The following is a 17979-nucleotide window of genomic DNA, read 5'->3' as shown; positions in this document are numbered from 1 at the left end:
TACTGTAAATGCTAGTTGTGTCTTGGCAGGGGGTGTGTGTGTGTGTGTGTGTGTGTGTGTGTGTGTGTGTGTGTGCGCACATGTGTGGTGTGTTAACTCTGGGGGTGCTGCTGCATTGCAGTGCAGTACGGGGGCGAGGGATGGGGTCTTATATAAGATTTCCCTCCCAAATCAAAGGCATTAAGATGCAGTACTGCTGTGTTCCTGCACTCCCTTTCTCCGGTCACTGCCAGCACATCACACAGATTTCTATCCCTAAATATTATACACAGCTCCTGTCTGTTTGATGGCACATACATGGAGAGTAGCCTTTTATTTTTATTATTTAAAAATGAGGGTAAGTGACTGGGCAGTGGACAGCTCCCCGTTGGGTTTATCAAGTGAGTCATAAGGGGTAAAAGAATCCGGGCTGTTGTAGAATCAGAAATGTGGTTTGTGACAGTGAGCATGTGTCTGTTTTATTGTGTGTACATGTACACAACACACAGGTTTGATGTTCTTTTCCTCACACCTGTGACTGTGCATGTGCATCCGCGCGTGCCTATGCGTGTGTCTGCTGGAGCTGTGGGGCTCTGAATCTGAACATAGAGTGTGCTGCTTCTGCATAAACAACTTCTTGGAACCCGGTTGCCTTCAGTGTGCCGCACAACATGCAACTCCTATTCCCGCTACTCTTTACACACACGCACATCTGGGCTCATCACTAGTCTCCGTACCTTTTCTTAGTAATAACCGGACGTACAGGATACATTCATCTGGAATATTTGGTAAAAAAAATAAATAAAAATAAAACATTGACTAGCATCACTGTCAGAATCTCTGAAAGCGGATACGCCTAAACACAGACCTATTGTTCCAGCACACTCTCACACACACACACACACACACTCTCTCTCTCTCTCTCTCTCTCTCTCTCTCTCTCTCTCTCTCACAGATCTGTTGATTCAGAAAAGGGCTTCTTACCTCGTAATGCTCTCTGGACTGGACGGACTTCAGCGAACTGATCCAGTCCTCCATCTCTTTCCGGTTCTCGGCACAGAGGATGAGCCTACGGAACGGAGTGATCACCTGCGGGGAGGGTGAGGAATGCGTGCACGGGTGAGAGAGTGAGACAGATACTGTAGCTGAAAAGAGAGAGAGATAAATTTCACCAGTGCTTTCCTCCTCAGCCTGCAGTGCCACTGAGAGGAGAGAGTGATCGGCTCGCTCTTTAAAGGGAGAGAAAGGATGAGAAGCCCCCTCCCTCTTTCTCTCTCTCTCTCTCTCTCTCTCTGTGTCTCTCTCTCTATCCCTCTCCCTCTCTCTCATTAACTTGAGCTAACTCACCCCCTAACACCTTCTTCAGTTAGTCTTTTCCTTCGCTCCAGCATTTTTTTTTCTCTCATCCTTCTCTTTCCTCTCACTCTTAGCTCTTCATGTTGCTTTGAGGCAGATATGTGCTGACAAGCGAAGCGCCTCGGTAAAGGCTAAGAGCCTCTCTCCCCCACTGCCCCCCCCTCTCCCTCTCCCTGTGAGTGTGTGTATGTGTGTTTAAGGACAGTCTCCCTGTAGATAACCTTACAGACATACAGCACCCTTTCAACACCCCATCACTTATTTATGCTCCCTCAGCTCTTCTTTCTCTCCATCTCTTTCAAACTCAACACGTCCTTATGTTATCTCTGCTCACTTAAGAGAGGAGTGAGGCTGGATACAAGCACTGTGTACACACACACACACACATACACACACACACACATACACACACATACACACATTGATAATGATGTTCTAGCAGTTACGCCGGCAACTACCGATTATTTTCATTGTCGATTAATCTATAATGATTATTTTCTTGATTAGTGGTCTATAACATGTCAGAAAATGGTGAAAAATGTGGATCAGTGTTTCCCAAAAGACCAAGATGACGTCCTCAAATGTCTAATTTTGTCCACAACTGAAAAGATCTTCAGTTTACTGTCACAGAGGAGAGAAGACACTAGAAACATATTCACATTTAACAAGCTGACATCCGAGATTTCTTCTTTTTTTTTAATAAACAAATGACTCAAATCGATGCATTGATTTTCAAAATCAATTTTAGAATGATTCAAACCGATTAATCGACTGTTACTATAATCGATTAATCGGTTTGAATCATTGTGAAAAAAATTTAAATGATCTCTGTTTCCAGCTTGTTAAATGTGAATATTGACAAAACGAGACATTTGAGGACGTCACCTTGGGCTTTGGGGAAACACTGATCCACATCTATCACCATTAATAGAGAAAATCATCAAAATGATCGACAATAGTTGCAATCCTACCTTGTGCCATTCATGGTTGTACGCTCTAGCTCTAGGCAGTATGCTAGGCCGCTGTATCTAGTTAGTTAACTACCTAGCTTGTTTGTTTCCTGCCTGTTCTCCTAACAGTCCGCCAAGCCCGCGAGTCAGCTCACTACTTGGGAATTTCCCTCTGCCAAGCCTCCGTCTTACTAACATCCCCACTCGGCAGCCCAAACTCCTGCCTGCCACCATCTCATCATTCCTGCCTGTTACACAATGAAAGACTTGTTTATCTTCTTATCAGCTCATCCATTGTCTGCATTTGGGTTCTGCCTCAGATTGGTGACAGTTTGTATTATCCAAGCCATTACCAAGGACCCACAAAGTCTCCAAGTCACAGTTTCAACTTGTTTTTTGCTGCAGTTTCATAAAACAGTGCCTCACATTTTATACCTACTTTTCCCAGATATGAAAAGTTTCAGATGGCCCTTCTGTAAATATATTAAGTAAGTAACTAAGTAAGTCATTTATATAGCACTTTTACAAACACGCAGTTACACAGTGCTTCACACACATGCGCAAAACATATGAGGAAATAAATAAGAATCAACAAAATACAAATAAAATTTCAAATACAGCATGAAGGCAGCATGACATCATGACTTCGCGTAAACATACACGCCACTTTCCTAAAGCCAACTGGCGTGTTATCTGTACGCATTTTGAGCTATCCGCGTGTATGTCTACGCCGTATACAGAGGACAGCATTCTGCAGTGTCACAGTGTAAACATACACAGAAACGGAAAGGTCAAACGCGGGTTGGGTTTAGGAAAAAACAAACGTGGAAAGGAAATGTCACGCGCGGGACACGATCCCCGGTCTCCTGGGTGAAAGTCCTGTGTTGACCCATCCTCCACCCCGACCAACCTCCCTACGCAGATTTTCGCCCTTTCATACTACACGCTACGGCGTCAATTCACACGCAATCGCAAGGTAATGCAAGTCAATGGAGGCCAAACTGTGTTCATAAACACGCTAAAAAGCGAGTATGCATCTTGATAACATGTCAATAATGGCATACGAATTGGCGTGTCATACATACGCCACTTCATGAGATCAGTCTGATAAAGGGGTGGGGGGGTTAGCCCTTTACACGAAGGCTAGTGTAGAAAGGTGGGTTTTGAAAATATCCTTATATACTGTGTATATATATATATATATATATATATATATATATATATATATATATACACAGTATATAAGCATATTAATTGTAATGTAATTTAGGATTGGTTGAATTTGTGTGGATGGAAAAGTGAAACCTTTGGAGGGTAATGGTCTGTTTATTGTCAGTATCACTGTGTGCTGCTTTGTGTTTGTTACTCTCCCACAAAGTGTTCATTGATTTTTCGACACGCCATTTCAGAACCAACCATTCACCGTCATTTGAAGCCATACATTCAGCCGCTGCGGAGCTTCGTTCTATTCTTGAATTACATCCGTTTTGACAAGAATTGGATAAATGTGTAACTGTGCAATCCACAAATCCTGGAGACTAAACACACATCCATTAGTCAACGAAAATGGAGTGAAACATTGAAAACAGTGAAGGACATTGTATTCTCCTTCCCATTAATTCTGTGACAAAGTAAATCAATTGTTCAAAGGGAGTTTCCACTCTCATCATCCTTCCCTCTCTCTCTCTCTCTCTCCCTCTCTCTCTCTCTCTATTCTGCCTGTTTAGACTAACAGCGCCTGAGGATTCTACAAGGTGTGGAAAACAGCAGGTGCACAACAAACCCCAGTGCACGTGTGTCTAGGCTAATGTGCACGAGTGTATGTGTATGTTTTAAGATACTTCGGCTGTAAAACTCTTTTCTTCTCTGCGTGAAGGCTACAGTTGCAGGCTAACCATTTGGTTAACAGCTGTGTGTTTCCAACAGACAAATATCTGGTAGAACAGGATATGTACATTATTAACTAAAGTACTGTAGATGTGAGAAAAGTATTGCATCCGAACTACAAAACTAAATGTATTGCATGTTAAAACCAAAGTGTCAGCTTTGTGAAAGTTTAGTTTGTAACACGGTTTTATAGCTTCTTCCGAGCTTAACGGCACTTTTTGGGACGGTTTGCAAGTGGCGAAGATCGCAAACTGAATTAAACACATTAAACACATTAAAGCATTCTGAGAATTTGCTTTGTGATCACCAGCATATTGATTGTGACGATTCCACTGAAATAAAGGTTTTGGTGCAAACCTTTGGTGGTTACAAATTTTGGTGTACCCATCAGGCTCTTGAAATGAAGCCGGATGGCCCTCAGCTTCAGCTTTCTGTGTGTTGTCGTTCTTAAAATCCCTTCTCTTCGGGAAACAACAACAACCTTCAAGCTAGCAAGTTACACGCTGAAAATGGCAAGTCTTGGAAAAAAAAAGGTTGGCTTGGTTCTTTCGGGGAATGATTGTAAAGATTTACAAAGAATATATTTACGACATTTCCTCTCTACCTGGGACGTTTTGGGACTGATTGGGGGGGATTGCTGTGGACGTAGTACACACGGAGATACACTGGTAAGTGACGTTTAACCATGTGTGAACAGTTAACTTCATTTAATATTGTTTGTGCCGTTTTCTTTTGCCATGTACAAATGTTCCACCAAAACAAGTTCCTTCCTGAAAGAATCAGAAAACCCAGAGCGTTTTTTTCTCCTATCCCAGAATGCATCTAGCTGGGCTCCGCCCTCCATGACTTTGAGGTTGTGACGTGCGCTAGTTTGAGTTGTAGTTCCGTAATGGCGGCGGAGAAAGATGCGAGCGGAGAAAGATGCGAGCGGAGAAAGATGCGAGCGGAGAAAGATGCGAGCGGAGAAAGATGCGAGCGGAGAAAGATGCGCGCGAAGCCATTCGGCCCATTGTGGCAACGCTGCCGAATATCCAGAAGTTAAAGCCCGAGCAAGACCAATCTCTGCTGAGTTTTGTTGGTGGCCATGATGTTGTGGCCCGGGAAAAGTTTGATTTTCCAGCTCGCACCGTTAGTGGTGAAGGAGTTGGCTAAAGCTAACGCTAGCGATGCTAAGCCGATGTCACATGTTAGCGATTGGTTATGGTGGATCCAGAGTGGCTCTGGTCAGATCCAATAGTTTTAAACTTCAACGGAGTACCCGCCTTCAAGAAAGTTAACACTTGTCAATGGAGAGTGGCCAGACTCTCTGGACAAATGAAATGTACCAGAGTCTGGTAGGACCAGGCTAGAATGCATCTGTGGCGTAGCCAGACTTTACTCCACAGAGCTGTGGAGATAGGTCTGGTATTCACGGGACTACTGTTTATTTTACTGTTTCAAAAGCAAGAAAATGACATCGAAAAATGTACATTTCTAACATGAGTCTGCTTGCTGTCTAACTTTCCCTCCTCTTCATAACCTTCCTCTGGTTATAGCTTGGGCAGCAGACAAGGGTGTCTCTGTAGGAATCCCTCTGGGAAGAACGCTGACCAACAGTTTTGCTGAATACTTAATTGAGGCAGCATTTTTTTCACACAATGAATAGAGCTCCCACTGATCATAGTTTGGTAAACATGTAACATTTACACAACATTCCTAACTGCCCATGCATTATAACCTCAGATGAGGCTAATCTTGTGCTAATTAGATGCTGCTAAAGTATTTTAGCAAAAGTGTTCTAATGGGGCTGCTCGATTATAGCAAAGCTCATAATTGATTTTAAACACGATTACTCAGACTTTTTTTTAACTTAAAAAAAACAATATATATATAAATAATATATTAGATCAAAATAAATACTTCCACAACCTACTGAAAACTCCTAAACATATATTTCACATTTTTGTCAAACTATATTCATCATATTCCAGTCAGTAACTATGCAAAAATAGGCAAAAGGAATAAAGGGGTGTGCTGGATTTATAACACAAGACAAAACGTTTGTATCATGTTTTTTTTTCATTATAATTTTGGTAGCCAAAATCATAATTGAAAAAATGTCATGAATCGCGTAGTCTATATCCTTGACGTTCCACTTCTGGGATTGTTCCGATGCCGCAGGAAATTCCACCGGATGCCCGTCACCTTCCTCTTTCTTTGTGTTGGTGTTCTAACCTCCGGTGGATTTGTGAGGACTATGGTTAACTGGTCCTCAGATCTCTGCAGGGTAAATCCAGACAGCTAGCTAGACTATCTGTCCAATCTGAGTTTTCTCTCGCACAACTATTCTATAGCGGTGCCGTGCTGACTTTAGCACCGCCCATCACAATTGTGATTGCTTTAAAGAAATGCCAATAAACCAGAGCACGTTTTTCTCCCATCCCAGAATGCTGTGTGGACTAGCCAGACCCTCCTCCGTTCCTGCAAAGCGAGACTATAAATCGCCCAGCACTATGTTCCAATAACAGGTCCAAAAAAAGGTGACATATTTGTTACCAACTGCACTTTAGGGGGGACTGGGACTGGGCAAACAACCTGTTTGTTTTCGTTTTATTTTATGTATGGAAATATCCCCAAAAGACATGGAACCACCATACAGTTTACGTACTGTATTTGTAGCACTCAAAAACTGTCAATTACAGAAAATTGGCACTGGAGATACTGCTGTTCAATTATTATTAGTTTTTTTAATTAAATGTAGTCATTTTCTTATTATTAGTTAAAATTATTATTATAAGTTTGTTAAAATATTTTTCTGTATGGTCTGGGCATCTTGAGCTTGATGTTACACCCCCTTGACAACCAGTTCCCCAATTAATTACCCTAATCACTGTTATAATCAATCTGTCCAGAGACTTCTAATCAATACGTTGTTATGCCTGAGGGCTGAACACAAAAAAAGGGCACAATAGAGATCCTGTCATCTCTCCGTAAACTATGCTTATGTGGGTGAAGAGTGTGTGGGTGTGTTTTGTGTATGTGATTATTGTCCTTTCCTTACCCTTACCCTAAAGCTAATCACATTAGCATTATTCCTCCTTTTTTTGAGTAAGTGGAGACAACAACTTCAAAATTATGTTAAGTGTATTGCAGGAAAGTGTCCTAATTGTGTGTGTGTGTGTGTGTGTGTGTGTGTGTGTGTGTGTGTGTGTGTGTGTGTGTGTGTGTGTGTGTGTGTGTGTGTGTGTGTGTGTGTGTCTGTGTGTGTGGTGGGTGTGTTTTCAGTACATGTTCAACTCTCAACCAATCAGCCGTTTACAATCTTTCAGTATGTACAACAAGAGTAAATCTGTAGCTCTCCCTGTTCCTCCCTCTCTTATTTTGCTTGCTCTCTCTTCAGAGAATTGTATGTTTTTTGCAACTAACGATTATTTTCGTTGTTGATTAATCTGTTTGGTCTATAAATGTCAGAAAATAATTAAAAAATCACAACTCAAACAGAGCTAAATGATCTGCTAAGAAGGAGAACTGAATTCATAATGCACAGAGTGAGGAACAATTATTATTTTAATGGCTGTAAACCAAGCCAACTGCTTGCTCTGAAATTAAAACAAAGCAAATCCAGAGCTCCTATCAATAGCATCCGCACAGACCAAGGTATCTCAACAAATCCTAAAGATATCAAGGCCACTTTTCAATCCTTCTATTCAAAGTTGTATGGGTCCTCCTGCAACCCAGATCCGACACAGTGCCAGGAGTTCCTAAAATAACTAATCCTGCCTCTTCTTGACCCAGAGGAGGCAGAAGAATTGGGTCGACTTATAACGTTAGAGGAACTTAAATCAGCATTAAAAACAGTTAAAAAAGGAAAAACGCCAGGTTTGGATGGAATTCCATCAGAACTTCTTCTACAGTATTTTGACATATTAGGACCTACCATTTTATAAAGCTTTAACTTCAGCCATAGAGATGGATACTTTCCACCAACAAACCAATACTGCGCTAATTTATGTTATCTCAAAAAGGGCAAAGATCTTACGGATTGCTCAAATTTCAGGCCCATCAGTCTCATCTGGACTGATATTAAGCTTTATTCCAAAGTCTTGGCTCTCCGCCTGAAGCGCTTTATCGAGAAGCTAGTCCACCACGACCAATCAGGTTTTATACCAAAGCGTCATGCTGCAGATAATTTCATGTAATAGAAGAAGCCAAAAACCTTCCAACAACGGCAGCAGTTTTATCAGTGGATGCGGAAAAGGCTTTCAACCGCCTAGAGTGGAACTACTTGTGATAAGTAATGGAGAGGCTTGGTTTGGGGGCTAAATTCATTGACATGGTACGTACTTTATATGCAAATCCCACGGCCATAGTCTCAACCAATGGCTTGCATTCTCAGCTATTTCCCATCAAGCGGCGCTCGTAACAGGGATGCCCCCTTTCCCCCCTGCTGTTTGCAATCTCTCTTGAACTGTTAGCCCAAGCCATAAGGCAAAATAAAATCTGTAATGTCCAGATTAAATCTAATAGCAGCTCAATATCATTATGTGCAGATGATATTTTGTTGTACTCTTTAAATTCTTAAGATCTTCACAAAATTTGGCTCAATCTCCGGCTATAAAATTAACTGTAATAAATCTAATCTTCTTTTACGGAACAACAGGCATGTGACATTAGCCATTAGTGTTACAATACCAACCCAAAGCCAAATTACATATTTGGGCATCACCATACACGCATCGCTACAGCGAGTTGTCCAGGACAACTATGAAGCTATATTAAGTAGTGTTCAAAGAGATCTGGCCAATTGGTCTGCGCTACCGGCATCACTACGGTCCAAGATTGCTGTTGTTAAAATGAACATAGTTCTTCGTGTGAATTTCAAAGTACAATGATCTCCTTACCCCCACCAATACTTTTCTGGAAGAAACTTGATACCTTAATTCGGCAGTATATTTGGAATAATAAACAACCTAGGCTAAAATACTCTACCCTGCAACATACCACAAACACGGGAGGCCTGGCCCTCCCCAACTTTAAAATGTATCACAAAGCCTTTCAGCTACGAGCCCTCAGAGTGTGGATGGACCCCTCATCTACAGTTCCGTGGAGAGAAATAGAGCTGGAAACCTCACTGGAAGTCTATAACTGCAAGACCTTGCCTTTGCAGGTGTGTGTCCAAAAACGTGTATGCTAACCTATGGCCCTATTATCACCAACACATTGACCAACTTTAAACAGGTGCAGCAGCAACTACGCTAAACCAATAAGTGGCATTTGAATACCCCAATATGGCACAATACACACTTAATGTCTGGTAATAAACCCTTTGCTTGTAAGCAGTGGAGTGACAGAGGTATTTATACTTTAGACCAGCTATTCAATGAGAAAGGTATGTTGAGTTTTGAAGACGTGAGAGCTAGTTTTGAGGTCCCCAGGACATCCTTCTACTTTTATCTTTGCTTAAGATCAGCCCTAAAATGTTATGGAGTGCCATGGGGGAACAGTCTTGAGGCGCACCCAGTCATTAAATGGTTTGTGATTTTCCTGTGAGAGGATTAGTGTCCAAGATGTATGCTAAACTGATGCAAGTATCCATAGGAGAACTCCCAATAGTAAAGAAATGGGAACGAGAGCTTAGCCCTGAGGGGAACGCTATTAATTGGGAGACAGTTTGGTACAACATTTTCCACTGTTCCAAGAATCAAAATCACCAGTATATCCACTTCAACATATGTCATAGGACATATTGGACTCCCCAGAAGCGATACGTCTCTAAAGTCATTCCCACTCCATATTGCACGTTCTGTCAACCTGAACAAACTGGAACCTTCTTGCATATGGTCTGGGAGTGTGAACGGATAAAGTTCTGGAATAAAACAACATCAATAATATCTGATGTGATAGGATGTTGAATTCCTACTGACCCGATTGTTTTGTTACTTAATGACGACTCTAAATTACACCTGCTTGGGAGACAGAGGAAAATTTGGCTAGCTGGCTCAACTGCAACCAAGAAAATGATAGCTCAATGCTGGATCCCCTCTCACTCACTTTGTATAAAACAGTGGTTGCCACATTTTGTAGACATAGTTATGCTTGAGCTCTCTACAGCAAGGATTAACAAAGCCAAATCATCAACTATCAGCCTACGGGGAAAGCGCAGCAGCACAAATATCAGGCTTAATGACCTCAACCCCACAAGAATTAGAGGAGAGTGATTAGGCAAGGTGTGGTTTCTGTTTGTTTGTTTGTTTTGTTTCCCTCGAGACCACAGAGGGTGGGGGGTGGGAGAGGGTTTTTGTTCTTGTTCAATTTGTATTTATCTGTTCTGTGCACCATCTGCTATTAAGTGTCACACGTTGTGGAATTTGTTTTGTATGTCCGAAGGTGCCAATAAAAAAAGTTGATCAAAAAAAAAAAAGAAAATGGTTAAAAATGTGGATCAGTGTTTCCCAAAGCCCATTTGACGTCCTCAAATGTCTTCTTTTATCCACAACTCAAAGATATTCAGTTTACTGTCACAGAGGAGAGAAGAAACTAGAACAATATTCACATTTAACAAGCTGACATCAGAGAAATTTTACTTTAAAAAACAGCAACAGCAAAACAATTTGCAGCTCTAATTTTTTTCTCAGCCAGTAATCACAATACAGTTTTCCACAGTTTTCCACCAGGAACTGATGTGTGTGTGTGTGTGTGTGTGTGTGTGTGTGTGTGTGTGTGTGTGTGTGCAAACTCGTCCCTGTGGCGTACTGTGTCCATGTTTGTGTCTTGTGTCTGGCACAGGGTAGTGATAAGATTGGTTGCCAGGGGAAACAGGAACAGGCTGTTTCCAAAATTGGCTCTAGGCATCCCTCAAGTGTGGAAAACCTCTCCTGATGACTGACCTTCAGAGCTGAATATATCAGGTGTGTGTGTGTGTGTGTGTGTGTGTGTGTGTGTGTGTGTGTGTGTGTGTGTGTGTGTGTGTGTGTGTGTGTGTGTGTGTGTGTGTGTGTGTGTGTGTGTGTGCCACGAGTGACAACATGAAGTGGCTCTTTGATCAGCATCATCATCTCTAGATGATGATAACATGTAATTATGAGCCTCGTTAGTCATTATTTTCGGTAGAGAGGCACCAAAGATGACGATGATAATGAGGGACACTTGTCACTGTTTACACACACACACACACACACACAGGATAGGTGACAGTCGTGCACATATCCATCCACTGGGACCAGCAGCACAATAGGTGGAACAAAACTGTCACAGGTGCTCTCTCTCTCTCTCTCTCTCTCTCTCTCTCTCTCTCTCTATGACACACGCTCGCATTATACCTGCAACGACTAGTTGACGTGGGTGTTTTTTACATGAAAAAAAAGTAGAAACTCTAATTTCTAGTTTCTTAAATGTGAATATTTTTCTAGTTTCTTCTCTCCTCTGTGACAGCAAATTGAATATCTTTGAGTTGTGGACAAAACGAGACATTTGTCATCTTAGGCTTTTGGGAAACACTGATCCACGTTTTTCACCATTTTCTGACATTTAACAGACCAAAAAACGAATCCATTAATTAAGAAAATAATTGTGCAGATTAATCGATTACGAAACCAATCTTTAGTTGCAGCCCTAGCTCCCGTACTTATTGTCATTGGACTAATTGGTCATTGCACAACACGACACAACAAATCAGAGCGCTGATGCACCGCGGATCCAAGTGCACAATTCAAAGCCAAACTTAATTTCCTTGAGATTCATTTCATGGCTTTAAAGTGGACAGTAAATAAGCGAGCCAATCCAATAAGCATGAGTGAGCCAGTGAGAGGCGGAGCGTCCCTGCACAGTCTGTCATTTTTTAGGGTGTGGGTTGGGCTGAGCTCTCCCTCACGTGGACGCTGTCTCATCATATATTCACACAGGCTCCTTTTTTTTATATACACACGCAATGAAACAACGACTTGAACAACACAAGATGTGAGCAGCTGCTCACATAAATTCTTACGCCAACATATGCATACACACACGTCTACTGTCCCATCTACCCGTAATGAATAATACATGAACACATAGTCACATGCACAGTTGTTTTCATCCTGAATCTGTTTTATCCATCTTTGTTTAGCAGTTTGTTTAAACATTCTTTCTACATAATGCCTGCTGCATTTCTTATTCCTATATAACAATGCATGTATTTACCATCTCTGTTAGATGATTAAAGAAACAAACCAATTTTGGAAAATAGTTGCTGGCATTTACAGTAAATGCATGACTGTCTATACTATGCAATGCACTGAAGAAGAAAAAAAAGGAGTGAAAACATTCCCTTCTCCAATTCAATTCTAGTGACATTTAAGTATTCCCTATGTCTCTGGTGGGTCCAAATTCCCCCTGACCACCTGGTTAAAACAAAGACACACACACAGACACACAGACACACACACACAGACACACACACACTCACACTGAGCAGACCTCTGCAGAGCTCCTACGTGAATCAGCATAAATCGCTAAACATCGTAGCACTGGCATGGTTCGTTCAAACCATCCAACTAAGTAGCACAGACCTGCATAGAGGACGCCAGCAGCATCACTCACCCCCAGAGGACCGACGACACACAGACAGACAGACAGACAGAAAGACAGACAAGAGGCAGACAGAGAGACACAGAGACAGAGAGATTGGTAATTGCTCTGCACAGTCAGAGCAAAAGCCCTACAGTGCAACCTCTGCAGTGGTCTTTCTCTCTCTTCTCTCTCTCTCCATCTCCCTCTCTTTCTCTCTCTCTCTCTCTCTCCGTCTCTCTCTCAGTCGTGACCACACAACCCGTGCGACAAAGCCTGATTTCCCCCTGTCGTAGACTGCGTCTGCGTTAACCCTTACAGATTCTGCATGTCTGTGTGGGCGCTGCAGGTGGCACATTACCTTTGGTTTTTGCGTTTCACTGCTGCATCTCCGTCTGTCCTGTCTGCCTTTCCTCTCCCTTCTCCCTCTTTCCCACCGCAGCCGTCTTCCATCTGCCCCACTTCTCGATGCTCGCTCGTGCCTCGATCTCCCTCTAACCCTCACTTTCTCTTATCCCCCGGGGAGTGTGTGTGTGCGAGTGCAGTCATAGACGGTGTGACATCACTCCAGGATTTCCCCCCGCTGCACTACCTTGCCGTGTCTTTCCCTTTCGCCATCTTAAACTGCTCTGCAGTCCTTCCCCATCAATCATTCATTCAACATGCTCTATTTTTTTTTTTATTTTTTTATCACGCCCTTCTTTAAACTCCTTCGGCTGTAAATGTACGTCCCATATCTTTGTCTCCCTTTAGCTCATCCCTTCCCTGCCTCCTCCCTTTTCTCCTTCAACATCCCCTTCTTCTCCCTCCTTTCCACTTTCTTTCACCATCTTAGTGGGATGCTGATGCTCAGAAGGGTATATGTGGAGCCCATCTTGAAACTCTTTCACACAGCATGTTTATTAACCCTGGCGACAAACACACACCCAGTCACGAGTCGACTGCACACACATGCTGCACACAGATGCGGCAGGTAGGCCCACTGTAATCTCATTTATGACTATGGCAGACGTTAAGCCATCCCAGGCACCCAGTGAAGCATTTCAAGGCGTTGCTAAAAATAGCCGCGTGCTCTCCTCTGGGCGCTGTTCTCCTGCCGACCTCCTCCCCCCCTCCTTGTTTCTTATTATAGCAACACCCGGGGAGAGGAGAGACATTTATAGAAAGGACAAGGGCACTACTAGCTCTCCCGCTGTCTTATTCATCCCCGCTGCTCATTATTATACTTGTGTTCATTTTTCCCTTCCACCTCCCACGCACACGCTCATCCGGTTCAGCTGCTCATTCTTTTTCCCAAAATCAAGCACCCATTCACAGCAACATCACTTGTTTTTTTGTTTTTTTTTGCCCCAATACATGTGCCAAGATAAGGAGAATGTGACAAACAAATACAAGAAGCAATGTAGGGATATATATTAAAATATCATCAAAATAATAGGACGGTGTTTTCAGATGTACAATATGCCAGGAGGTGAGTCTTTATCCTTAAAGGGCAAATCCTGTTTTTCTTGTAAATCCTGATGGATCTCCAGCTGATTGCATAACAGCTTTGAGTGCTGTCCGCTGATAGCTCTAGTGTTCATTAAAAAACACAAGTGCCTGCTATAAATATACAATTCATGGGACTCGATGGGACAACTATGTCATTTCAGAACCCTTGCTCAAGTGACCTTAAACCATCTCAGAGACTTTGTTTAATGCTGAGATGAACAGGACTCTGTCAATCAGAAATAAAGTTCAGCACAAGACTGAATCAACCTCAGCGCTGGACTGAACTCTGACCTTCACAGGGGGCACTTCATATTTGAGTATCTTTAAAAAAGGAAGAGGAATGTTGATGCTGTTTATTAAAGGCATAGTTCAACATTTTGCGAAATGTGTTTGTCCACTTTCCTGCCCAGAGTTAACTGAGCAGATCGATACCACTGACGTATTTTTCCGTTAAATGTGAAGTTACATTAAGTAGCTGGTTGGCTTAGCTTAGCTGAAAGACTGGAAACAGGGGGAAACAGCTAGCCTGGCTCGGCCCACCTATCGGAGCGTTATGCACAGGACTATTTTTTTGTAACTAGCCCTGGCCAAGAAATAATTGGCACATAACCCCCTGTAAAATGTTGAATTGTCGTTTATATTTTACTTTTTGTAGGGATTAAACAAACAAGGTTGTATTTGTTAATCAGAGAGATTTAGAGGTGCGGGTGGGTGGATTTTGTTACCTTCAGACAGAGCCAGGGACCTTTTGCTCCCTGTTTCCAATCTTCATACTAAGCTAAGCTAACTGGCTGCTGGCTCTATTGCTTCATATTTGACGGACAGACACGGGACTGGTATTGATCTTTTAATTCGGGCTGCCCCCTCTTAGTTGATTAGTCGACTAATTGGTCATTTTGCTCTTAGTCAACTAAGATTTCTTTAGTTGATAAGTCATTTTTTTAACTCTCCTTTTGTCCTTTGTTTTTCAAAGTTTCTACACAAAAAAATATGGGTTTCTTTGCCCGAAGAAAACAACACGGTTGGTTCAGTACAAAATTCTTCGCAATATCATTGAATTACAGATGTTATATTATATTTTACAGCATTTGGAGAAAAAAAAGAAGAACATAAATGGTTTAAATGGTTTAAAAACTATTTCCTGACTAAACTCTGACAAAAGTCTTCCTCAGATTTTAACTTAATTGTCAAAATATTTCATAATTTCTGCTTTTTAACTCAAAAATTAGGTATAAAATCATATAAATGAGGTTTATTGACCAGAAAACTTTGAATGAAGCAAGAAAAGAATATTAAAGAAACATTATGCCAAATGTCTTATTTCCAAGAAACTTTTGAGCACATCTGTGCTAAACACAAGATTGAAAGGCATGATTCTTTGTGGAGAAACTATTTTTTTTTTTACAAATCTGCCGATTAAATCGACTAATCAATTAGCCGTCAAAATCATATGAGCGTTAGAATTTCATTAGTCGAGTACAGCCATACTTTTCATCAAACTCTCCGCCCGAAAAGAGTTCACCATTTTGTATTTCCCAAAATGGTGGACTGTTCCTTGTAGCTGTCACTAGAAAACTAACCCACACATACCACAACAATAAAGAAAGAACGTCTCATCTTCATAACGACTTGATGTTAGTGTGGCTCTACACTCTCACTGCTTAACACGCGCCTCTGCACTGAAACCCAGTGTGTGTCTGTCTGTGTGTGTGTGTGTGTGTGTGTGTGTGTGTGTGTGTGTGTGTGTGGGTGTGTGTGTGTGTGTGTGTGTGTGTGTGGGAGACTGTACGATGCACTCACTGTGAAGCTGTTGTTGACATTCTTAGTGCTGGACTCTGCAACGCTGGCATCCGATAGGTCGACCTCGTCAAAGATAAGGGACTGCAGAAAAGAGGAGGTGTGGGGAGAAAGAGAGAAAAGAGGGAAGTCCCAAGAGGAGAACAGAGAGAACGAGGGCGCAAAAGAGAACAAGAGAATGAGCCATTGTCAATATCTTCCAACAGAGGGTTGAACTTAGCTTATTGTAAGTTATGCTATAGGGTATGAGAGAAATGTCTTGTAATGGCCACAGAATAGCAGGCCTAAAATGAACAGGTACTAAATGGAAACTACAGCAAAATCATGAAAGAGCAGCATTTGGAATTACAGATTACTGATATCAAATATGTAACGCAATGCAAGACTTCCCAAATGCTTCTAATGGCTGGAAAATGGCACATTATGAGTGTGATCTTTTATATCCTGTAATGTAGTAAAAATAGAGGAAACAGCATTCCTCTCAGCTTTAGCCGATGGGTCTGACCCACACGTGGAGGAGGACAAGGAGGACATTACGTTATGGTTAAAATTAGCTGTGTTCGAAACCGTTCCCTCATTCACTCACTCACTATTACATACATAGTGTTTATTAAATAGTGAACTTTATATAGGGAACGAAGAAACATGATTTTGGACACTATACTGAAAATATCGTCGCCGGTTATTTGTGTGACGGATGCGGGCACGCCCGGCATCATGTAAACAAACCTAAACAAAAATATGGCCCTGAAACAAACGGAGTGCAGGTTGTATTGATGTTGGATGTTACATTTCCACTGTTTGGAAACTAAAGCCCGCTCCATTTTTCCTTTTCAGTTTCTGCGAGTCCTTCTGCTTCTTCTTCTCCTCCCGGAAAATGCGGCCGCGTTGCATTGTGGTATTTGGAAGTAAAATGTAGTATGCTGTATGTACACTCTCAACAGCTGTGCATTGTGGGTATTTTATAGTGGACTATATAGTGAATGAAATTTACTGCGGAGAATTCAAACACCACTACAAAATGGCAAACACACTATATAGTGCACTCTTTCCATGATAAGGAACGGATTCGAACACAGCTTCAGTCTATATCCACGACGTTCCACTTCCGAAATTGCTCCGTTGCTGCCAGAAATTAAGCCGTATAGCGCGCTTTTTGCTCGGATGTCCATTAACTTCCTCTTTCTTTGTGTTGCCGTTCTAAAGTCCGGTGGATTTGTGAGGACTATGGTTAACTGCTCCTCAGATCTCTGCAGGGTAAATCCAGACAGCTAGCTAGACTATCTGTCCAATCTGAGTTTTCTGTTGCACGACTAAAACTACTTTTGAATGTAGGCCTACACATGTTCCATCAAAACAAGTTCCTTCCCGAGGCTATTTTGCAGAGACACCATGGCTGCGCTCGGTGCTTAGCACCGCCCAAGACAATTGTGATTGGTCTAAAGAAATGCCAATGAACCAAAGCACGTTTTTCTCTCATCCCGGAATGCTGTGTGTACTAGCCAGACCCTCCTCCGCAGCGCTGTGGAGGAAGGTCTAGCAAAGCATGACTATGGTTAAACAAATCTAAACTTGGTAGGGCTTTCTCGATTTTGGAAAAAAAGACAATTATTTTGGTCAATATTGAAATCACAATCATTTAACACGATTACCTGTTGACTTTTGGAAAGACGTTTGCATTTATTAAAGTCAAAAAACAGTTAAACTGTTCAACAAATCAACAGTGAAAACACCTTCAACTGTGAAATTTCTTTCTCTGTAAACTTTTTGAATTCCCCTTAAAATAAATAATATAAATAATATGTGCACAAGACAAAATAAGAGTTTACTTGCAAAACGTAATGTGCAAAATAATATTTTTTTTTTTTATGGTTAGGAGCCAAAATCAAAATCACAATCAGAATTTGATTTATTGCACAGCCCTAAAACTTGGTAGACCATTTTGGTAGCTTATTTCTTCTGAAGGGGATATGGAAACTAAAACTTGCCTCATAAG

The 17979-nt window shown here is 41.8% G+C and overlaps 1 protein-coding gene across 5 annotated transcripts in view; it reads right to left on the bottom strand.

Annotated features, from left to right (window-relative positions):
• dgkh (diacylglycerol kinase, eta) overlaps positions 1-17979 on the bottom strand; it is an 86037-nt gene that overhangs the window by 44542 nt on the left and 23516 nt on the right. For 4 of the 5 annotated variants that reach the window (XM_028591650.1, XM_028591649.1, XM_028591651.1 and 1 more), the window contains 2 exons: positions 15987-16067; positions 964-1068 (listed from right to left, as the gene is read on the bottom strand). In XM_028591650.1, the coding sequence (XP_028447451.1) occupies positions 964-1068; positions 15987-16067 (186 nt within the window). Of the gene's footprint in view, positions 1-716; positions 751-963; positions 1069-15986; positions 16068-17979 lie in introns of those variants that run through there. The other variant, XM_028591652.1, reaches the window with a different exon arrangement.

This window comes from Perca flavescens, chromosome 11 (genome assembly GCF_004354835.1).
Source record: "Perca flavescens isolate YP-PL-M2 chromosome 11, PFLA_1.0, whole genome shotgun sequence".
Lineage (NCBI taxonomy): Eukaryota > Metazoa > Chordata > Actinopteri > Perciformes > Percidae > Perca > Perca flavescens.
Note: the sequence above shows the minus strand (reverse complement) of the source record. Positions and strands in the feature narration are given on the sequence as shown.